General features: G+C 39.4%; 3 protein-coding genes across 4 annotated transcripts in view; 2 read left to right on the top strand and 1 right to left on the bottom strand.

Annotated features, from left to right (window-relative positions):
* Positions 1–2335: 2335 nt before the first annotated feature.
* Positions 2336–5800, bottom strand: otud6b (OTU deubiquitinase 6B). The gene is made up of 8 exons (XM_015055398.1): positions 5513–5800; positions 4941–5089; positions 4600–4698; positions 4169–4369; positions 3860–3980; positions 3702–3763; positions 3475–3581; positions 2336–3081 (listed from the first exon to the last, which is right to left on the bottom strand). The coding sequence occupies exons 1-8, from the start codon at positions 5577–5579 to the stop codon at positions 2997–2999; spliced, it is 891 nt and encodes a 296-aa protein (XP_014910884.1). The 5' UTR covers positions 5580–5800; the 3' UTR covers positions 2336–2996.
* Positions 5801–6429: 629 nt separating this feature from the next.
* On the top strand, positions 6430–14114 carry rab5aa (RAB5A, member RAS oncogene family, a). The gene is made up of 6 exons (XM_015055391.1): positions 6430–6624; positions 10055–10276; positions 10435–10586; positions 10725–10847; positions 11795–11888; positions 12051–14114. The coding sequence occupies exons 2-6, from the start codon at positions 10111–10113 to the stop codon at positions 12164–12166; spliced, it is 651 nt and encodes a 216-aa protein (XP_014910877.1). The 5' UTR covers positions 6430–6624; positions 10055–10110; the 3' UTR covers positions 12167–14114.
* Positions 14115–15248: 1134 nt separating this feature from the next.
* The window catches only part of kat2b (K(lysine) acetyltransferase 2B), a 16636-nt gene continuing 8718 nt past the window's right edge, over positions 15249–23166 (top strand). Inside the window, exons 1-16 of one of the 2 annotated variants that reach the window (XM_015055381.1) lie at positions 15249–15624; positions 17115–17241; positions 17360–17505; positions 17596–17682; positions 17772–17953; positions 18039–18230; positions 19193–19296; positions 19425–19550; positions 19849–19991; positions 21068–21276; positions 21368–21494; positions 22025–22135; positions 22217–22360; positions 22443–22557; positions 22673–22703; positions 22889–22952. In XM_015055381.1, the coding sequence (XP_014910867.1) occupies positions 15424–15624; positions 17115–17241; positions 17360–17505; positions 17596–17682; positions 17772–17953; positions 18039–18230; positions 19193–19296; positions 19425–19550; positions 19849–19991; positions 21068–21276; positions 21368–21494; positions 22025–22135; positions 22217–22360; positions 22443–22557; positions 22673–22703; positions 22889–22952 (2109 nt within the window). In that variant the 5' untranslated portion in view covers positions 15249–15423. The remainder of the gene's footprint in view (positions 15625–17114; positions 17242–17359; positions 17506–17595; positions 17683–17771; positions 17954–18038; positions 18231–19192; positions 19297–19424; positions 19551–19848; positions 19992–21067; positions 21277–21367; positions 21495–22024; positions 22136–22216; positions 22361–22442; positions 22558–22672; positions 22704–22888; positions 22953–23166) is intronic. The other variant, XM_015055382.1, reaches the window with a different exon arrangement.

The following is a 23166-nucleotide window of genomic DNA, read 5'->3' as shown; positions in this document are numbered from 1 at the left end:
CAATTCACACAACACTTGAAACTGTTGATAAAATTAAATTATGTCATAACAGCATGGAACCATAAAAGCCAATGTTAATGGCAATGTTTTACACAACATGTATGACCAAAACTTTGGTACTCTCAAGCATTGAGCATAAATTGTTTTTAACTAATATGCAATCCAGATTGCTCTTAATGCCAACACTCTTCAAGACAAACTTAGATTCACAATCCTTTAGTTCTTCGACATCTTTTCCTTTTATAAGCTCAAACATCTCATAGGGTGGTATAAGCACTTCTTTCTCTGCAGGATAAGCTGAATACTCTTCTATTTTAGCGCCATAGCAAGTTGTGATTTCAAAGCAGGTCTTATTACCATAGTCTTTCTGGTCAGGTGTCAGAGAGCTAGATGCAAAGCTACCAAGTCTTATTTTGTCTTTATCCAAATTAAATGTAACTTCACTTTTATATCGTCTGTAAGTAGTATGGCATTCCCTTTTGCCAGCTTTTTTTAATTTCTGTACAGCAGATACAAGCAGGAAATATAACATGTGGAACTCAAATGAATTATCATACTTTTCTTTACCATCCCTGACTGCAGAGTTAAATATTCGATACACTCCGTTTTTATGTTCTGTGTAGACACGGATTGCGTCCAGTTCCTCCTTTGTCAGAATATGGTCATCCTTTTTTATTTTGGTTTCTTCATTGGCCCAATATTCTTTCTTTTTCAGTTCTGTAAAGTACTTGTTAAAGACCATTTTCGCCATCTCTTCTGTACAATTGCTGAACATGTCATCAATCGAATTTTCATACATTCCTAGCTGCATTTCAGACCTCTGCAAAAGAAGGAAAGGGGAAAAAACTTTTGAGACAGGTTGCATCATGTTGCAACCTATATTGGTGACTGTTTTTTCACAATCACCAATATTAATTAAAAAATTATATTTGTTTTCTGGTAAGCAACATTCACCATAACATTTCTACTCCCTGGGCAGATTGTGCACATAGAGAACATGCACATTCCACATAAAACTCCTTACAACACTCCTACATATGGTATTTATATGTTGAAAAATTAAATGCAGAATAATTCTGTCAAAAATAAAGTATTAAGATGAAATTGACACAGGAACACAATAAAAAAATGAGAATAATTCTGCCCCAAAGCATAGTAACTTGAATAGCATATTTTAGGTCGTGAAATAAAACAAGACATTAAATATTTCCTATAATTCTTAAATATAAATTTGTGATAACATTTTTGGACCATCAGATTTTTGACTCACTACTCCGTTGAATTGCCCCCAGCAGAGAAGACAGAGTGAAATAAAGATCAACATGTTCTCTTTTTTCTCCTAAAGAACAAAGAATACAATTCATAAATTATTTTCACAAACACAAAAATAAGCTACTTATATTTTACGTGAATAGTATTTAAATTCACTCATGCCTATGTAAAGGTGATTTATGCCAAAAAGAATGAGGACTTCTTAAATTTAGAGAGCCGTCTCAAAGTGTGAGTAATGAAGTCCAGTCAGAATATATACCACAGCAAATATGAGTCATGGAAATTTCAACTGTTCATTTGGAATCTTATCTGCCATTGTCAATGTTGTCAAACAGAACAGTCAAATAACTAAATTTTCATACAGAAATTTTATTGTAATGTGAATGTAATTTGTGTCAGAACAGTTTTATAGCATAAAGTTTCTATCAAGCCAAAAAAACGGAAAAGAAAAATAACCCTGCTTGTTGTAGATTTTGGCAAGGTATTCAGTTTGAATTTTGCTTTCAAATAGTCCATGGGCCAGAAGCCAAAATTTCACATCGATATTTTTTGAAAAGATACATGTCTCTAGTTAATATTTTGGTGTGATAGCCTTTCCAAAATGGTAACTGAGTCATAGTTATCAACTCATCAAGTAAACAGCCCCTTTGGACAGTGAGAGGTTCTGATCAATTTGTCAAGATAATGGTTGCACTAAAGTTTTTTGCTTACAAAAGTTTTCGTATTTTAGTGGAACCATCACATTTGGTAAATTTGGTGTAAAATCATTGTAAGATTGTTTTGTTTTCTTTGCATAATTTTACCTTTGTTTAATCCAGTTCTGTATTGGGAACCATAAGGACACTCAAAAAAATTAGTGTCAGCAAGTGAGATTGAGCGCAAAAAGTCATGTTGAAAAGTTTAGCTTTTTTTTATTAACATGTCACATACTATTTTTTCGTTTATTCTTACCGTCTTAATTATAAACCAAATTCAAACCCTTTCATAGTTTTTACATAATTGTTAGAGACTCTGTGCAATCCTGACACCAATGCACCAACTGCATGTTCTTGCATTTTCTGAAGATTATAATCAGGTATATTTATTTGTTGTACATCTTCTTGTCCCCCTTTGTGCTTTTATAAAAGCTCTGTGAGGCAGAGGAAACGTTTGATTCCTCTGAATCATACACATATTAATGGGATTTACTTGGGAGTATTGGCCTGCTTATGCCAGGAATGTTAATGAACCAAATTTCTGTGAAATGCAAGTGTTGCAATATGACTTACAAAAAAAAATTTCACAAATGCCAGCTATTGACAAATCATAACTATGATTATTAGCAGACTTGGTTGAGACTGGATAAAGTAGTACTGCAGAGGCTGCTCACGCTTTCCCCACCTATATTTGTATAAACAAAAAAATGCTTGTAATAAAAGCAAGGAAACATACAGATAATCAATGAGGCTCAAAAGTGTTTAATATAAGAGGACAAATGATTCAGTACCGTATCACTGAAATAATGGATTTTGATATTTTGACCCTTTCTCTTCCATTTAAACTCTGAAAGAAAATAATCTCCATCCAGGGAAAAAAAAACGCAGCCGTCTGTTTTCATAACTGTCTCAGAGGTGACGCTCAACCTCTATATATACACATGTAATAAAACAGACTTCAGTTCATGCAGCGTTTGTTTCGTTCTCTGTTAAATAAAGACATTTATTTCTGTCACAGATGCGGGACTCTCAGTTGTCTTCAGCACCGGTCGAATCCTTCAACCGCTCCACACTGTTGTAGTGCTCTCCTAGACCGTAGGCATGACGCATATATCTGTAAACAACAACAAAATATATTCTGTGACTGAGTAGCTTTATGTGCACTCCTTTACACACTATGAGATGGCCATTATGCTATCAGTTGTTCATATTTACATGCTGTTCAATCATGCATTAACAACAGCTAAGGCAGATATTATTGGAATATCACTACAGATAGAAAATTTTTCTCAGAGCTGCTGTGCATCAAAGTCATGAGAGATACAAAATTTGCATTAAAAAAAGCTACATTTAAATGCAGAAAACCTGCAATGAATGCTTTCCTACAACGGATGCAAATCTAGTCACACTGTTTGATGCAGATGTAAAACATTTCTAACCACACTGGTATCTCCTATTGAACTGTTTCCCTTCTGTTTAAAGTGCGATTACGGAGTAATAATCTTACACAAGAGTGATGACTTCGCCATCGTATTCCTCTCCAATCCTGATTGACGGGGAGTCGGCCTGGATCACTTCTATTGGCAGATTTAGCACCTGAGTCAAAGCTCGGAGCTGTGGACAAGAGTAATACGAAATGACTGAAAAGCAGAAAAACAACTTAACTGCTCTAAATGGATATGTTTTCCTAAAAAAAAAAAAAAAAAAGACAAATAAAGCTGCAGAGTAACTCACTTCCAGCTGGCCGCCCCAAGCTGCTGTGTGCTCCACATCGCTGCAGTATTTCTCAAACTCGTCTGGAAACAAACACAAAAACGTAAACATTTATTTCGTGGTTTACCTGCACCTCCGTCGGTATCATCGTGTAGTAGAGCCAGAGGGACGTCAGGTACCTGTTGTGAACATGTCCCCAGTGTTGGGGTTAGTGAGGAAAGGCAGAAAGTCGTCGGCATGGTTCCTCATGTGCTCAGCAGTGCGGGATCGGAGCTCCTTCACACTCATCTTTATCCCAGGCTGAGAGAAAACAGAAGAATTATGGCAACGTGTTTTTGCACTGAAACAAGTATGAATGGTGTATAAAAAAAATTCTCCAAATGGGCATTTCAAATGGGGAAACTACAAAAAGATCATCGATTTTTTTTGCTTAGTGCATGTCTGATTAGATAGTCAAATAATTTCAATATTCCGTTTACATAAGCCACCTTTAATCGCTGTGCTAGCTGATCTTCAACGGCACGGTACATGCAGTGTCCGTCAGATGAAATCTCCTTTATCTGAAGCCGTCGCTTGGCAAGTTTCTCAGCTAGCTTTAAACCCTCCTGGTGCCTCACGCCCTGCAGGTTCTGCACCTCCGCCTCTGCTATCCTGCTCTCTCTCTCCTTCTCCTGTGCAGCCTTCTTGTCCTGGAGAGAAATGTTCATGCAAAAATAACCAATTTAACACCAGCAACACCTCAAATGGAAGCAATAGATAAGTATTTAGGGTACTAAACTCTTAATTTTACTTAAACTAAAAGATAACTGCACTTTAAGTACATTACAGACCAATTTATAGAACGTGTGTACGTCCATGTATACCAGTTTCATCGGTTATAACACAGTAATACTTGAAAGCCTTATAAAAAGCTTCTCACCCTTCTCTTCTGTGCTTTAGTGACTCGTGGCTGTTTTGCCTCTTCTTGTTCTCCGCCTTCCAGCTTTATGGCCTCCACACCGTTCACCACTTCCTCCACCTGGTTAAGGTGAAGAAGGGGAGCAGAGGTTATTTTATTGAGGTTGGTAATGAGTCGGTGTGACAATATTATCTGAGCAACTGTTTCTTTTGCATGATGTTTAAATAATATGTCACGTATTGTAAAAGGTAGCGTATTAATTATTTTGATGAGAGATAAAAAGTCATGTCTGAAACATGCTTCAATATTCAGAACACATGAACAGTTTTTGATGAGTCAGTTGTTGTGAGTAAAGAAGTTACCTTTGTTTCAGCGTCAGACTTCATCTGCTTGAGTTCCTCCTCATGCTTCTGACTGAGATCCGACTCTAGCTTTGCTATTTCCTCCGTCAGCTGTTTCCTCCTCTTCTTGTCATTTTTAGGGACGGAGTTTTTCATACCCTGGATCTTTGCTGAAAATAAAGTGCATTAGTACAGCTTTCTTGTCAAAGAGTTTACACTAAAAATAAATTATGTCAACTTTATATTACTCTTTACGACATAAAAGTTTTACCAAGCTGAAAAGCTAGAACTTTTTATAGGAGTGGTTAAACAAAAACTGAATCCACATGTCGATTGCTATGATACAAAGCGAGTTTTTACTGGAAAAAGGGGACAAGCTAAAGGTTTCTGTCCTGTTTTTTTTTTTCTTTCTACTATTTGGGATATTTGAAGTTGGTCTAAAATTATCAACAAACTGCACTAGAACCACAGCCTTGTCTTATACAGTTGCAGTTAAGAAGCAGTCACATTAAAAACTTTGATTATGCAAACTAAGTCACAGCACATTGTCACACCGCTGACACAGAAGAATGACAGCAAGTAAGTGTTGATACCCTGTAGGTCTTTCTTCTCTTTACGGTGCCGCTTAATCAGCAGCTCCTCTGGTGTCTCCTCCTCCATGACTCTGAAGCTGCTGCTTTTCAGCTAGTTCACCAAGCTGACATGAAATGTACGAATGCCGTTGCACTTAATGTAATGAAGGTCTTATGAAAAATATCACATTATAGTCAAGAAGATTAAAAATGCTAAGCCAGTGACTAATAAAACGCGGTATAATGGCCCTACGGAAGCTACGGTGAAGATAGGCGTCAGAATTCTTCTTCTCCTTGTCAAAAACAAAAGGTGTAGCTAAACCGCCACCTGCTGGATATTTCATGTACTTCAGCCTTCAGTTTATTTTTGTAACATTTTAAATTATATCCATTAAATATGGTTGATGAATTGACCCTTAAAACACATTGCAAACCCACTGCATTTTATTTTGGAAAACAAAAATGAGCTTCATTTTCTTTCAATTAAAATGTCGTTCTTTGTTCAGCTTAGTCTTTAATGTAAATGCGCAATTCTAGCTCATCCTTTCAGTTGTACAATTTTTAATTTATCCATGTTGATGTTGATTCTTTAGACAAGACTAATATATTGTCAGAAAAACAGCTAATGACCTGTTGTTCTTTATGTATATTTATGCGTGTATATTTTCTGCTTATTCTTTTTTTCTTTATTTTTACTTTTGTGTGAGAATGAATGCTCAACTCACTGCTGTGACACTTGAATTTCCTTACTGTGAGAGAATCATAATTATTTCTAAATTTTTTTTTAAAAAAAGCAGCTTAAATGTCTAAAAATAATGGCAAGCCTATATTTCTGTTATTGTAATATTGTTTTAAGATCAGACTTTTTCTCAGTAAGCCTCTGACTGTATGAGCTGCATCGCTGGTGTCGCCGGGCCGACGTACTGTGTGACGTGGCGCAGAGCGGAAGAGCTCGTTGTGTGTTTTGGTTCTAAGGGGAAGTTGCCAGAAGAAAGAAAGGAGGAGACGTGACGGGATTGTTGAAATTGTTTTCTCGGCTCCCCGTACCAATCTCACCGCAGTGCCCCGGATTCCGTGTGTATTACACACCAAAGTGGTGGGAGTAAAAGTTCCCCCCATCGTCTGGCTCTCAGGTAGCGGACATGTTGGTGTTAGCAGCTGGTTGAGTGTGATTAGCGCTAACGTTGTCTCTGTTGGGTCTCCGTTACCTGACTCCGGCTAAAGTCTGTGATGTTTGATAGCCACGGATCATACAGACTTATAGGTCTTAGTCTGGTTCAACTGAGTGTTGTTGTCCGTAGTGTGTGGTGGTGTGGTAGCTTTGTAAACCTCTGGTTTAGGTAGTTTTAGGACAAAAGCGCTCGTTTAGTTACCAGCTTAAAGGGTGGGTGGAATGCTAACAATGCTAGCATGCTACTGCTAAGGGTTTGGCAACTCCCGTTTAAGTGCCGTAACAACCTTAGCAATTAACATCCATTTTACATAATTTTATTATATTATTGCTTTATTTTTTTACTCTTGTGCATTTTTGTGGGATATTATTACATTTGCCAGTGGTTAAATTTGTTGTCAAGTTAGCATTCGATGGCAGTATGTTAGCAATGTGCAAGCTAACCAAGCTACATTTGGGAAAGGAGTCGCTATCCAATATCAAAACAGACTCAGAGCCACAGCTAGCATGAGCCAGTCTGTTTACAGTCAACGATTGACTGTTAAGTGCGCCTAATGTGTGAGCACAGCAGTCGTGCATCGTTTGTTGACAGTCCTTGTCCGGATAAACAGACAGGGACTGTCTTCTTGCTGCTCTTCCTTGTGTGTTCATGTTTTCTAATGCTTGTGTTTTTAGACATTCCTCCTTAAAATTTCCCTTTGAAAATGAAGCTTGCATTTCTTTCGAATAGATCCCCACAGATAATTTGTCTATGAAAATCATCTGGCTATTTGTTGGCAATTTTGACTTTTAAGTGTGACCTCCAATCCACTTGTCTTTTAAAATTGACAGAACATGCCAATGTCTTTTAATTGTATTAACTAGAACAACAACACTCCATGTGGAAGTTGTTATTGTGGAAAGAAGACTCAATATTTTCAAAATTCCTTATTACTGAGGTGTCAGAAGAAGCATAGAGATCTGAGAAGCTATTGAAAAGGGAACTAATTTAATTGAAATGTGTGCAGTTCATCCATTGTAGCAAGAGAAAGTTAGACTAAACAGATAACAGGAAGGCTGAACAGACATGTCATCTTCTTGTGAATATGCAAAGACGCTTGTTTTGCACAAATTGCTAATATAAAGCCAGTTTAAGATGTCGACTCAATGATTTTGTATTTCTTGTAAGATAGTTGTAAAAATCTGTTTAGCAACTGTTTTTTACCCTCGCTCCTAGCATATATAATGACAGATCACTGAAGAAATACTTGAAAACACACTTTAAATACTGATCTTAGATCTCTATTATATTGATGCCCTTAACTAGAAAAATTGGTCAAAGCTTTTCCAAAACGAGACATAGAGAATCAGCCATTGTCTATATAGTGTAATAAAAAAATATGTTGTAGTTCACTCCTTTCACTAACTCACAGATTATTGCTGGAAACAGAGTTCATGTGATGGCCACTTAATAAACTAATAAAGTATTTGATATTTAGGGTGGGTAAAATGGCAGTCCTAATTTACCTAGTTTTATTTATTTTTTCTGCTGTCAGTCGAATATAAAAATGCCATTTTTTAAGTGTAACAAATTCTAAATGTTTCGTAAGTTGATAAATAATCTTGTATCATTTCTGTTGATTTTATTAATGGTCAGAAAAGCTTACATGGATATAAGTATTTTATTATTTTTTTTTTATGGATGGACACAAAGAATATTTCCACGTTTGCGTTTACAAAAAAGGTCGAAGCAGTCTGGGTCAAACACTTCTCTAAGAGCAATATCAGCCTGCATTTAGCTGACTTTTTAACAGTACCTGCCAATGTCAAGGGGAGAGCATGTAAAGGTCCAAGTTTGTATTTAAAGGAGTTTATAAACTGCTCCGCATGTCGCTCAGACAAGATTTACTTCCTAACAGCGGCCATGTGTTCCACAGTTGGGATTTATTCCTAAATAAGTTAGTCAGTAATGCATGGTATGCATCTAAACAGTGGCTCTCACAGAGAAAACGGGCTTAAATATTGTGGGTGGGACGGATCTCCTTCTCTTTCCGTCCTGTAATAAAACACGGCTGTGTTTCGTTACAGGATTTTTGTTTCTTTCTCTTAGTCTGTTTGTGTCGGCTTCCTCCTTACTTCTTTGAAAGTGATTTTAGCCCGTACTAGTCGTCAAGTCTATGCTTCTTGTTGCAGCTTTCAGCTCAGTTCATTAGTGTATGAGTCAATAATGACACATAAACTGGTAAAACATGTTTGAGAAAAAGAGACGCACAGCTTGAAGGCATATCACGGAAATTATTCATATTAATCTGCTGTTTTGTTCCAAAGAGATGTTTGTTTGTGCTTGTCAGTTTATTTTCTGGAGAGGCGCCTATATCTGTGTTTCTTATTATTTTTTTATTTTGCTTTGTTCCGGAAGACGTTTGACAGAGGAGACGCCGATGCCACTTAGAGAAATTTAGCCGGAATGTAATTATTACAAATGTTTTTTGCATTCAGTTCAAACTTAAAACTTTAACATCAAGTTTGACCCCGGTCCAGCTTTGAACAAGGTTTTCTGTCAATTTAGTGACTTTTGTTCTTAATTTAAGCAATAAAACCGCATCAGTTTATTGTGACTTTAAAAAAAAAAACTTTCTCTAAATATTTAACTTCCTGACATCTAATATTTGTCAATATGCATAATAACTAATGCATGTTTTTTTTTTCCTACTTGTATAAAAACAATATATAGAGTTAGTCTGAAACAGAGATCAGATATTTTACTCTGATAAAATGTGGAGTTCCTTCAACATGGCTTCTATTTTTATGCATGCTCCTGTTATGCAGCATCAGATAAGTTGCTGCGATTTGCTTCTTTAGTGTTAAAATATCTTAAGAAATCTTAATGGGGTGGTCAGAGAGGTTAATGGTGAAGTTGAGTGAAACACAGCATTCTCTACTGTCAGAAGAATGTCAAACATGCAATCACTCTTCTTAGATAACCAGTCATCCAAAAGAAATAAAATACATCAGTTTATGTTGGTGAAATCCATCTAAGTTTTAGTCATTACTCCAGCATCACCTGATACAGTTTGATTACAGAGGCTTTGAAGCGGCTTTACTGTGAGGATGTTTTAGTTTACTTTTTTTTTTTTAATTTTTATCACTGAATTGGGGTTGGTCATCTGTCAGTGAAGAGGCACACTTTTCTCTTCTTTCGTAAGGATTTTCCTATTATCTACCTGTGTTTGACATATACTTAATGTGGATATCTAATAAGCTATGTTAAAATGTTGTGTACTCGTACATAAACAAACCCTGAAATGTGTTCATGTTTGGAACGTTTTGGATGACAAGTTGTGTTGCGTTCTGAAGTTTAACACGACCATCACTGTGCAGTAAACGGTAAACAGTTTCCCCGTTTCCTGCAGCGGACGCCCAGGTCGTAAAGTTTGGCCCACAGGATAGCAGAGGATCTGATTAGGCCATGGCCAGCAGAGGAGGAGCTACAAGACCCAATGGACCCAACGCAGGAAACAAGATCTGTCAGTTCAAGCTGGTGCTGTTGGGGGAATCAGCCGTTGGGAAGTCCAGCTTAGTGCTTCGCTTTGTCAAGGGCCAGTTCCACGAATTCCAAGAAAGCACAATAGGAGGTAAGTAATCAAGGCCTGTGCTGATATATATGTGAATAATTCACGCAGATGAATTATTCTGAGATCTTCTCATTCTGGAGACTTATCTTAAATGTGGCCAGTCCTTTACGTTTGGATGTCCCCCCAACTCAGCCTGTCACCTCGTTCTGTCCCCTCAGCGGCTTTTCTCACCCAGACAGTGTGTCTAGATGACACGACGGTGAAGTTTGAAATCTGGGACACCGCAGGTCAGGAGCGGTACCACAGTTTGGCGCCCATGTATTACAGAGGAGCACAAGCCGCCATCGTGGTCTACGACATCACAAACGAGGTGCGTCTGTGGAAGCTCTCGGTTTTTGAAAGTTGCTCTGATGATACTTGCATAGATGAAACCAGATTGCTTGCATGTGATTGCAGGATGATGTAAAGCGAGAGTACTAACTCATGGCACATGGTGTGTGTTTTGCAGGAGTCCTTTGCGCGGGCAAAGAACTGGGTGAAGGAGCTACAGAGACAAGCTAGTCCTAATATAGTCATCGCTCTGTCAGGAAATAAAGCCGACCTGGCCTCCAAGAGAGCTGTGGATTTTCAGGTCACGTTGTTACCCACTGAACAATCCTGCAATTAGTCTCTGGGTTTTTGTTTCTTTTTTTATAGACTCACCCATCATTTCATACTTGTTTGTTTCCTAAGAGAAACATTACAAATATTCTGATTGCGTTGCAAAAAGTACTGCAACCGTTCTCGTGTTTTTGTCACTTCACAGCCGCACACTTAGGGGTTAAAATATGAATTTATCTGATGGAACAAAAGATTAACCAGGTCGGGGTTGACGGGAATGTGTATGAAGTTAAATACAGGCCAATTCTGGAAGACAACCTAGTAGAAGCAGATGATTTTAGATGGAGGACATTCTAATTAGGACTATTAGTTACATACTTTAAATCGCTGGAAAAGTGGCAACATAATGCTATAGGAATGGTTTCTTTAGAGGAGACAGGAAAACTGGTCAGAGTTGGTGGGTAGTAGCTGTACCAGATATTGAGTCGTGGAATAAATGCACTCCACATGTTTTAGATTTTCATTTGTAAATTATTTTGATGATCATCAATATGTATGTTGGGTGCAATGATTCTGCAATAGTGATAAATTAGCGATATAGTGCAGCCCTATGTATCATATGACTTAATTAACTTAAGTTTGTGGTTGCAGCATAAATACTTTCTTTCTGCCTTCCATTTTCCTAACACCAGGGCGTCTAAAATCTGGCCTGTGGGCCATTTGAAGGCGACTGAAAGATTTTTGTGTGGCCTGCGAAATTCGGACCACAATTTATGAACAGTTCAAACGTGGTCGGCAGTCACAGGCGTTTGACCACAAACATCCAACTACATGGCTACTAACTACTGCCAGTACTTTCAACTTGATCATTTTGGCAAAAAGTTTGGATATCGCGGGTCTAGCAGCTTATTCTTATTCTCGTCTGTTATGGTAATGTGTCAAGCTATGTTGAATATTCATGCCATTTTCTTTTTACAGGATGCTCAATCATACGCAGACGACAACAGCCTACTTTTCATGGAGACATCAGCCAAGACATCTATGAATGTGAATGAGATATTTATGGCTATTGGTAAGTGATTCTTGACATAATTGATATGGTCATTAATAATGTTACATCTAACATTATGTTAGTTAAAATATAAAAATATATATTGCTTGAGCTTTCTGTTCCTAAAAAAAAAATGCTGTTGTTTTTTTTCTTTCTTTTGCTTCTTTGTTTTCTTATCTTCAGCAAAGAAATTGCCAAAAAATGAGCCTCAAGCTCCAGGAGCTAACAGCGGTCGGACCCGGGGAGTTGACCTGACGGAAGCTGCTCAGCCAGCCAAGGCTCCGTGCTGCTCTACCTAAAATGAAGAACACTCCCTGACCTGTAAACTAGTAACTAATGTGGCCGACGCCCCAGATGCCACTGCAGCTACTAAAGCAACGTGTACCCTTTGTTTGAAACAGAAAAAGATGCCCTGTATCCTCCCTCACACTTTATTTCTTTGTATCTCGGTAGCAAAGTCAGTGCCATTTCACTGATGTCTTTGGGGCTCTGCCTCTTCCATTAAGGTTCTGCTGGTACCTTGAAGACACCTCCTAACCACTCTCTTTTACTTTACACCTTCCGGCTGATTGATGGATCAGCGATCAGATATTAGAAACGTCGGCCCATCCAACATCTTTGATAGGAGTTCAGTTTTGAGGAAAGGGGGGGTCACTTCCCTTTTCTGGAAACTACTGCTCTTATTTCCACCACTCTTCTGCTTTTGGTCATTTTTGGTAGATTTTTTTTGTTGTTGTTGTCGTTATTGGTTATTTAGAATATTTTTCTTTAAGCCGTCATTGCACATACGTGTGTATTTACGTGGGTGAAAAAAAAGAGAAGAAAATCAAACTGTGTTTTACTTTTGGTCTATAGTATCACAAACAAAGCGACAAAAGTTGGAGACAAAGAACCATTTTTTTGTGGCTCTGAGAAAAGGAAAGACGTTGAGTAGAAAGTCAAAGAGGAACCCTGAGATCTGTGTCCCTCTCATGTCTTCAGAACCTTTTCTTCAAAGTTTAAAAGAAACTTTTAAACTCTTGATTCCCTCAGGCTTTCCCTTCATTATTTTAGAATTAGAGCGTATGTTGTATATTTTTCTACCTGTAGTCTCCTCCGAGGGACTGTGCCTGCTTTGTTTTTGCCTCGCTGTGGCATTGTATCATGTTTTGCAGTATTCCTTAAAGCATCGAGTGTCTGCAAGAACCATTGCAACACTTGACAGCCCCCTCCATCCCCTCAGCCAGAGGCCTCTAAGGTACACATCAGCAACCGCTCATCTCTCGTATGTCGTCTCCTTTCGTTAATCCCTTGTCAGCCATCAAACTGGGTTTGGATGATTTTGTTTATGCAAAGAGCTTTTTTTTTTTCCTTCATTATGTCAGTGTTGCTTGACCGCTGCAGGGTTTGCACAGGGTAAAGAAAAACAAAAAAACAAAAAAAAAAAGCAAAGGTGGTGGTTGTGAGTGGGATGCTGCAATATGTGAGGTCTCTTCATGTTTAAAGTGGAATTCTAATTATTTCACACGTGGATTAGGAAGTGCTTTAGACACGTTGGTGTGTCGGTATATTCGAACTTTGCCTGGGCTGGCTGGTGACTGATTTCAACTGTAGACTTATAGTCACATGCACATTACACACACTTGCACAATGGAGCACACACTCACTCTGCAGTTCGTAGACACACAGTCTGTTACACCTCATTCATACCAATGTTAAGCACATTATTTGTGTTTTTCTATGTCCCCACATGTTACACACACATATTTGCACACACATACACATTAGCTATCTAGACTTTTTCTTGTCAATAACTTTTTTACTGGTCTTACTCATGCCTTGCACTAATGATGCTTATGAATTTGTGTTGTCATAATCTCAGTCAGTGTGTTATAAATATATACATAATATAAATATATAAATAATATACTGTAAATATGGTGTTGCGGTGTAGTCTACTTTTTTTCCTGATTTTTTTTTTTTCTTTTTTTTCTAGTGACTAATGCTTGCTAGGGAGTTATCTAGATAATCATTAGGGGTTTAAAAAAAACTGTACAGATAGCAGGAAAACAGCTACAGTTTGGGTTTGGAGTTTTGCTGTTTCTTTTCACAAAAAATGGTTAAATTATAATCAGTGGTGGTCTATATTAATGTATGTAGTGTTATTAACAAAAGTAAAAAAAATAAATAAAATTGCATTTATTTACACTTCTAAAATGTTATACCCAAGCATATTAGATTCTGTTTGTTAAAAATGACCTTTCTGTTGCCTTTTGTTTGTTTGTTTGTTTTTTTCTTGTTAGTATGGTTCATTTATATCCCCAGTAAAGCTGAACTTCCACATCCAGAGCTATTGGTTGGAAAATTTCCCTAAAAATTGGGATAAATGAGATCGGTCTGACAATCCACAGCATCTCAGAAAGCGTTGCTACCGTAATGCAGGAGCGATAGAACAGATGTCAGGTAACCTAATAGGGGTGTAAATTGTATGTTTTCCCTTTTTTTTTTTTTTTTTGTCAACACTTCTTTGCAACAGAACACATTTAAATGCAAGCATTTTACAGTACTGTTATGTAATGACAAAATACATACTGAAATAAATTTGATCATTTATCATTGTAGTTGGGCACTTTCTGTCTGCATGTTCTGTCTGCACAAACGCTGCTGTATTTTATGTGACAGCAAAATTAGTGTACAGCTGAAGGAAATGATGCATGGTTTGCAAAACAACTCAAGATCATTCAGATTGGACAGAGTATCAGGTTCTTAACTGGATTTAGCCAGGACTTTGACTAGGCGCCTCTGTCACTTAAGTGTTTTGAGCTGAACTATTTCATTTGTCGTCGTCCAGTTGGAAGGCGAGCCTGTGCAACAGGGTTTCTTCCAACTTTCCCATCAACTTGGTTCCTGCTGAAGAAAAGCATCCCAATGTTATATTACTACAATGTTTTTGTTTTATAACCTGTTTAAAACAACTTCACAATTTAATCCCTAACCTGTGTTGTGTGTTCATTGGTCTGAATGTGTGATACAGCTCAGGTTATCATCTGATCATCATCTGAGCTGTATGGACTAATTAAATGTCTTTGGTAGGTTATTGGTTGTATTGGGTTTTATTTATGTGTAGCAGAGTCAGGGGTGGGATGGATTTTTAGGTTTTCATTTGTCCAACATTTTAAAACCATGTATCATTAATTAAGTTTTTACTCATTAATTTAATGGCTCATGTAATTGCATTGGGAGGGTTATTCAGTTAATTTTTCCCCCGCTACATACTTGTGATCAGGCTCCACGTTTATTTTTTCCCTCCACCAGATTTGACCTTGAAAATTCCCCACGATTAGCTGCGTTTTTTTTTTTGGTTTTTTTTTCTTTTGCGTCCTCTCCTCTCAGAGTTACAGTCAGTTAAACTGGCCCGTCCAATCCGAGTCCCCTAGCGGAGGAAAATGGGCCTACAGCGAGAAATTGAAAATAAGGATGAGCGCCATGTCTGATCCTCCGCCTGTGGAATAGAGCGGACGGCAGGGCGATCGTGTTCCCCGGGCCTGCGGTCCCTTCTGGCTTTCGGTGAGCAGTCATGGCCGACAGCGTGGGGATTCAACAAGGTTCGCCGGCCGTCGGAGCCGCGGGCCTGGTTCCGGCCGCTCCCGGAGCCGCGGGGACGGAGGGCTCCGGCGCCGCTGGAGGATCTGCACGTATAGCCGCGAAGAAGGCGCAACTCCGCTCCTCACCACGGCCGAAGAAACTGGAAAAACTCGGAGTGTATTCATCCTGCAAAGTATGCTCAGTTTACAGACGGTAGACTTTTAGAGCACTGCAATTTTGACTGCTTAATCCGCACCAAGAGCTTGTTTGGGTTGGTTGCAATAGTTTCTTAAAATGCAAGCGCAGCAAAGGAAGCCATTGCCGAGCATCAGTTTTTTTTTTTCTTTTTTTTTTGTTTTTCTTTTTAAATGTGTACATGCACAAACCAGTGGATGAAACGAACAGTGCTATTTACATAAGTTTAAGTGTTGCATTCGGGCTCTTCGGCAGCGGCCCTGTCGCTGCGAGATCCGTGTTTTTACAGCGCTACCCTGGCTCTGTCAAGGTGGGGGGTGGGTGAGCGTAAACATTGGCTCTGCTTTTTTGGAGTCGCTGGCTGTGAGCAGAGACGCGGTTGTCCCTCTGTGTGTTAGTGCGCGGTTTCACCCAGACTTCACCGGGGCATTTCACCGAGCCGGGGCCGCCTGACAGAGCACATCTGTAGGCACACACAGGAGTTTGTGTTGCTTATGCAGCCACGATCCGCAAAGAGGGACTGGGGTCTTTGTTTTGACAGGGTGACAGCTGCTGGGGTGGGCGGAGTTTGTTGTCGTTCCAGAGCGCATGCTCAGAACAGCCCAGCCCAGCTGACCGCGGTGAGAAGCCTCGCCTGTACACGGCGTTACAGCCATAGCAAGTTTCTGTTTACATTAGGGAATAGATGCACCTCAGCCAAGCAGAATAAGTTTGTTTGTTCCAGTAATGAAGTTCAAACACGGATTCGTCTCACGCGGTGATGCATTTCAAAATTTTATTTTTTTTCCCTGTAATCTAGAGTATACAGCTAATAAAAACACAAAATTCTGTTGCTATAAAAATATGTTGAGATGGACAAAAAAAAAACTTACTCTAAAATCTAGCACTAAAAATTACATTTAAATTTTTAAAAAAAATCTCAGTCCTGTACATTTTTGAGGCAAGTTTTGTAAAGGCACATCTGGCTAAGGTTTCAGAACCCTGGTCTGGAGAAAGAGGACCCCGGTTACCTGAGGTCCAGTCTGATGTTTCAACATGCAGTGTTGATTTGGGGAGTCAAATCTAAAACACAACCAAATAAGAAAAAAAATACAGCACTTCATGCTTTCTTGTACTCACTTGCTTCGAATTTAATTTTACAGTAGGATTTTGCTCACATGCCAAAAAGTACTAATTCATGCAGAAAGAGGCCCTACCAAGTACTGAAAGAATGTAAATGTGTTGATGTACTTTTCACAAGACCTAGATTTCGAAGGTATTCTTATGTAGCATACCTTTTTTTTTCTTTTGGGAGAAACTCAATTTTAATAAGCTGTAAACCACAATCATCAAAATTTAATAGACACTCAATCTACAAATTTCACTGCTTGAATTGAAATACCAAAAAAAAACATTAACACGTGGATGATTTCCTTTTATTAAAATGTATCTGATCACTGCACTGGCATCTGTTCCTGATCGTACTAAACTGAGTCATGTTTTCCACAGGCTGAAGGAGCCTGTAAATGTAATGGCTGGAAAAGTCAGAACCCGCCTCCGACACCTCCTCAAACTGACCAGCAATCCAACACAGTAAACTTGCAGGAACCTTGTCGGAGCTGTTCTCACACGTTAGGTACTTAAAAAACACACACACACACACACACACACATCTACATCTCCGTATTGTTCAGCGTTGATGTCAGTTTCAGTGTTTTCTTTGGTAATAGCTTTTAATGTTTTAATCCTCCTAGGTGATCACGTGACTCATCTTGAAAATGTTTCAGAGGAGGAAATGAACAGGCTACTAGGTATTGTTTTGGATGTGGAGTATCTCTACACCTGTGTTCACAAAGAGGAGGATGCTGACACCAAACAAGTCTACTTCTCCCTCTTCAAAGTAACCAACCGCTTACCTCGTCCGTACTTCGAAGACATTCATTTGCATTGCACAGAAAGCGAACAACACATTGTTCTGTTTCCCCGACAGCTGTTGAGAAAATCTATCCTACAGATGGGTAAGCCGATGTTGGAGGCACAAGAGAGTCCGCCGTTTGAAAAGCCCAGCATTGAGCAGGTAAAATCAAGTCTGGAACTGGAAAAGAACGCTGCACTTTATTAGCGCCATGGCGTCACGTCACTGTTCTCTCATTGTTCAAATAAAAGGGAGTGAATAATTTCGTCCAGTACAAATTCAGCCACCTACCGTCAAAGGAACGACAAACTATCATGGAGCTGGCCAAGATGTTCCTGAATCAGATCAACTACTGGCAGCTGGAAACTCCCTCTCAGAGACGCCAAAGGGTGCCCAGTGACGACGTGGTTGGGTACAAAGTCAACTACACCAGGTTATATTAAGCGGACTTAAATTAGGCATTCATCAGCGCAATGCGATTTCCACGTTATAAAAATGTGTTTGCACGCACTCTACAGGTGGCTCTGCTACTGCAACGTGCCGCAGTTCTGCGACAGCTTGCCGCGCTACGAGACCACGCAGATCTTCGGCCGGACGTTGCTGCGCTCCGTGTTCACTGTGATGAGGAAGCAGCTGCTGGAGCAGGCCAGACAGGAGAAGGACAAGCTTCCTCCTGAGAAACGCACTCTCATTCTCACACACTTTCCCAAGTAAGTACAAGATATGTAAAAGTGTGCACAGAAAAATAGCAGTCATGCTGATGGACCCACAGATTCATGCACATTCAATGGTATTCAACCTGCTGTGGCCCTGAAGTCTAAAGTGATCACACAAGATGACTGATAGCAACTCGGCTTGTTTGTCTTGTGTAGAGACGCAACTAAACAGAAATGACATGCAGAGAGTACCCACTGTGGTAAATGTAAACACCCCCCCACCCCCCAAAGAAACCAAAAACTGTATAAAATTATCGTGTTTTCCGGACTATAGAGCGCAGCATACTACCTACAAATTTTTGGGGAAAAAACAAAATTAAAAAACTGGAAACCTACATATATAAGCCGCTGGTATCTCCACCGCTATAGGTTTTTTCACAAGGACGCAGCAGAGGGCTGCAATAAATCTGCTGGATTTATTAAGGATGCAGCCCTCCTCTGTCTCCAAAGCCGAACCATGGTTTCGTTCACGCCGAGCTTACGTGCAGCGACAATCAATATGTACTGCCAGATCGACAGCCTTCAACTTAAAAGCTGCATCATATGAGTTTGAAGAAATTTCTCTGTCGTGCCTGCTGCTAGGGTGTGTTAAATGAAAATTAGCACTTTCTTCTTTGATTTCCAATTTTGACCTCCAATGATTCACTTCCTGCTAAAGCGCCCCCTGGTGGTTGAAGAAAAATACACAGAAAAGCCACACCGGGCTATAAACCACATGGTTCAAAGCGTGGCAAAAATGTAGCGGCTTATAGTCCGAAAAATACGGCAATGCCTGAACTAGGTCAGACAAGGATTTCATCCAAAAGTATACATAAATGTAACCAGAACAACAACAAAAAAGAAAGCCAATCATTATTTTACCTGATGTGATTTGAAAATAGCAGTGCAGTTCAGCACTGTATGTAGAAACATGTTTGGATATAGTAATGATCTAGCTGTGTTTTCCTCTCTCTCAGATTCCTGTCCATGTTGGAAGAGGAAGTTTACAGTCACAGCTCTCCTATCTGGAGCCAAGACTTCTTGGTGGGAGCAACAGGAGGGCAGATTCCTGTCCACACAGGTAGTGCAAACCCTCACCGACACATTTGTTGGTGATAGAATGTTAATATATGGACAAAAAGTGACATGATGCAACACAATATATCTGTTGGTATTTAATCTACTAATGTCTTTACTTTGTCTGTGCAGTGATAAGTGCTCCCCCAGTCGCCAGGCCCATATACTACAGCACCAGTCCCATGTCAGTGGACCAGTCCACTTGTGGAAGTGTGAGCCCTGCCAGGAAACCCGCCTCTGTTCTGGAGTCAAACCCAGGTATCACAGACGAACTTGCAATTACTCAAGTTGTCTCCTTAAATAATAAATCAGCAATTTTCCAGCTAATAATTGCCACGTCTGAAAATTGGCTCACTTTGCGTGTTCAGTTTGTCGTCGCAAGCTGGTATCAATCGACCAAAACATGAGGCAAACGACACAAATAATGCTAGCATGTTCTGGCTCACAGTGAGCTATATCTTTAAATTCTGGTTGATGCCTGTCTTTTCTGTGAAGCAAACAAAACGCAGAAGAAACATGAGGATTTCAAAGAGCGCTTTGTACCGTGTATGTGTTGGTTTCACAGTAGGAGAAAAGCGAAAAGCCTCAGAGCCGCTTCACCATGAAGAGAGCAAGAGACCCAGGGTGGTGGGGGACATCCCCATGGACCTCATCAATGAAGTCATGGCAACCATCAGTGACCCTGCCACCATTCCAGAGGTAACCTTTAAATGAAGGCAGAGGGTAAAAAAAACCAACAAAAAAACACGTGGATTATATAACATTCCAAAGCTGTTTAAACTAAACATGAGACAAAATACTGCCGTTTAAATATATTTAAATGTTTAAGGAGGATCTTTCCGTTTCCGTTTTACGAGGCAAAGCTGTGACGTAGAACCCTTTGCTCTTTCAGAATTATTTTTACTAATATTAATTTGTGTTTCTGATCCTTTCATCTGATTTTTTATTTTTTTTATTTTTTTACGAACATGATCTGAGCCATTTCAGATTTGGAGGCAAATAAATGAATAAATAAATAAACCTGATACTAAAAATCACCTAACCTTGGATCCTTTCTTCATACAGCTTTATTATTTGGTGTTTTGTTTGCAATCTTCTGTTTTCTTTCACTTGTTCTCTTGAAGATTTCTAACAATGATCTATTACTGCCATAGCCATCCTTCCTCTAACACTGAAAATTAGAAAATATCTTTAATTTGACTGAATTGATGCTGTTTGACTGCAGCGAAGAGTTGCATTTTTAAATTTAGACCCAGTGTCAAGCAAAACCCTTTCCTGTCTTACCATCACAACAATAATGAAGCGCATTATGTGATGACACAGGAAGTGAGGTTTTCAAGCAACAAATATTCTAGCTGGGTTTGGTGTGAAGCATAAGATGGATATTTGGAAAAGCACCTCATGCCCATCATTCTGATGGAGAATCTGTAATCCTGTGGGTCTGATTAGGAACCTTATCAATATGCATCCTGTTTATTATCCACCAACCGAGCCGAATCAGAACCTATATTCTAATTTATGCTACAGCAACTTAAGAATTTATTTGATCTATTTTTTTGTCCCCTCTGACACTAATAACTCAGGTTGCTGTATTTGCGTCACATTTTCAGCTTATTTAACCCTACTTTGTCAACCGCATTAAGGCATCACATAACGGTGTTGAGTCGGGTTCAGTCCTTAATCAAAGAGAGCAGTGATTTCAGACATTTGAGGAGTTATGTTTTTATGATGGCAACAGGACGATCATGGATCTTTTACACCTCTCTCCTGGTCAGACGAGTCTGCTGTCTGCTCATTCTGCCCGCGATGAAGCCGCCCGCCTCGAAGAGCGGAGAGGAGTTATCGAATTCCACGTCATCGGGAACTCGCTCAATCAGAAGCCCAACAAGAGGATCCTGATGTGGCTCGTTGGCCTTCAGAACGTCTTCTCCCACCAGCTTCCCCGGATGCCCAAAGAATACATAACCCGACTGGTCTTTGACCCGTGAGTATTTCTGACGTGTTGGTTTATTATTGTTACCCGTCTTCATAAACGCATTGGGGTAATGAGGTCGCCTGTGTCTCTTTCCTGGCAGGAAACATAAAACGCTGTCTTTGATAAAAGATGGCCGAGTCATTGGGGGGATCTGTTTCAGGATGTTCCCATCGCAGGGCTTCACGGAGATTGTGTTTTGTGCCGTCACATCCAATGAGCAAGTCAAGGTGAGAACAGTCTCTTAGGTGTTTCACTTCCTGTTGTTTATCTATAGTGCTGTGAAAAAGTGTGCGCACATTTTTATTATGTTTTTTTTTGGTTGTTTCATTTTGGCCTCACTTAAATGTCACCGATCATCAAATTTTAACAGCAGACAAAGGTAGTCTAACTAAATACAAAATGCAGTTTTCAAAAGACTGTTTCATTTACAATGCCTCATCTGTAAAATAAATGTTACTTTTGTGTAACCTGTCCATAAAGATGAAGTAGGCTTAAAAGATATGAACGAGTAACACATACTGCCAAAATGTAATGATACTATAAAATAGAGGAGAAACAACTTGATTGACAACAGGACGGGTTAAAAATGACTCCTATAAACCACATGAAGAGTCATTTTATAGTTGAACACCAATTATTACAAGTAGTTGGGTGTAGTTCTTGTATCGCACAGCTTTTTCATATGCAGAAAAATGCAATTATCTTAAAACATAATTTTTCAAAGCTCTGTTTTCTGATCTTTGGCTGCTGGTTTCAGGGTTATGGGACCCATTTAATGAACCACCTAAAGGAATATCACATAAAACATGAAATACTCAACTTCCTCACTTACGCTGACGAGTACGCAATTGGGTACTTCAAGAAACAGGTAACGGTCCATCTAGATGAAGAGACGTGAATGGCATTAAATCAGTTTTAGAACTGATCGTTTTGCTTTTATCTCTCTCAGGGTTTTTCAAAGGACATTAAGGTCCCCAAAGCCAAGTACGTGGGCTACATCAAGGATTACGAGGGAGCCACGCTGATGGGCTGCGAACTCAACCCCAGCATCCCCTACACAGAGTTCTCCGTTATCATCAAGAAGCAGAAGGAGGTACCTGAGTGCTTATTTAATAAAGTCTTGCATCTCTCTCTCTCTGTGTCCTCAAACTCGGCCTGTCCTGTGTCTCCATCAGATCATCAAAAAGCTGATAGAAAGGAAGCAGGCCCAGATCCGAAAGGTCTACCCGGGACTGTCCTGTTTTAAGGACGGGGTCCGGCAGATTCCCATCGAGAGCATTCCCGGCATACGTACGTTACTGAGAACTACACGGCACGCACTATAGAAAAACAAGCTAATGCTAATCTGTTCTGAATGCTTCAAGGATATTGAATTTTTTATTACTATTTTTTTGGCTATAAACAGGTGAAACTGGCTGGAAGCCTGCAGGAAAGGGGTAAGAGTCCAAGAGTTCACCTTTCAGTCCTTCAAGTAATAATTTGTTAAACAGATTTTAATAATAGAAATACATTTGGAGAGATAAAAGCAAGATATTTAAATTAGGACAAGAAATGCAAGAAATACAAGAAACAACAGTCATAATCTGGAATAATTTATTCACCCTTTATTTTGTTACTGTAGGAAGGAATTGAAGGACCCTGACCAACTTTACAGCACACTGAAAACCATCCTGCAGCATGTGAAGGTAAGGCTCCAGCATGGTTCCCTTCCCTTCATTTCACACTTGAATTTCCAAAGTTTTCGTCAGTTTTTCAACTGATTTTTAAGTGGAAATTTAAAGACTCAGATGGATTGAAAAGTGGGCTGCACTGGCGCAGTTGCCATGTTCTCCCTGTGCATGCGTGGGTTCTCTCCTGGTACTCCGCCTTCCTCCCACAGTCCAAAAACATGACTGTCAG

The sequence above is a fragment of the Poecilia latipinna genome, unplaced genomic scaffold (genome assembly GCF_001443285.1).
Source record: "Poecilia latipinna isolate Pla-1442-1.1 unplaced genomic scaffold, P_latipinna-1.0 Scaffold1313, whole genome shotgun sequence".
NCBI classification, from domain to species: domain Eukaryota; kingdom Metazoa; phylum Chordata; class Actinopteri; order Cyprinodontiformes; family Poeciliidae; genus Poecilia; species Poecilia latipinna.
Note: the sequence above shows the minus strand (reverse complement) of the source record. Positions and strands in the feature narration are given on the sequence as shown.

Coding starts and splice junctions, on each gene's coding strand:
- otud6b (XM_015055398.1), bottom strand. CDS start 5,579: ATGGAGGAGGAGACACCAGAGGAGCTGCTGATTAAGCGGCACCGTAAA. Junction 3,981..4,168: donor AGCTAGCACAGCGATTAAAG/GTGGCTTATGTA, acceptor GTTTTCTCTCAG/CCTGGGATAAAGATGAGTGT. Junction 3,764..3,859: donor TGGGGACATGTTCACAACAG/GTACCTGACGTC, acceptor GTTTGTTTCCAG/ACGAGTTTGAGAAATACTGC.
- rab5aa (XM_015055391.1), top strand. CDS start 10,111: ATGGCCAGCAGAGGAGGAGCTACAAGACCCAATGGACCCAACGCAGGA. Junction 10,587..10,724: donor TCTACGACATCACAAACGAG/GTGCGTCTGTGG, acceptor TGTGTTTTGCAG/GAGTCCTTTGCGCGGGCAAA. Junction 11,889..12,050: donor TGAGATATTTATGGCTATTG/GTAAGTGATTCT, acceptor TCTTATCTTCAG/CAAAGAAATTGCCAAAAAAT.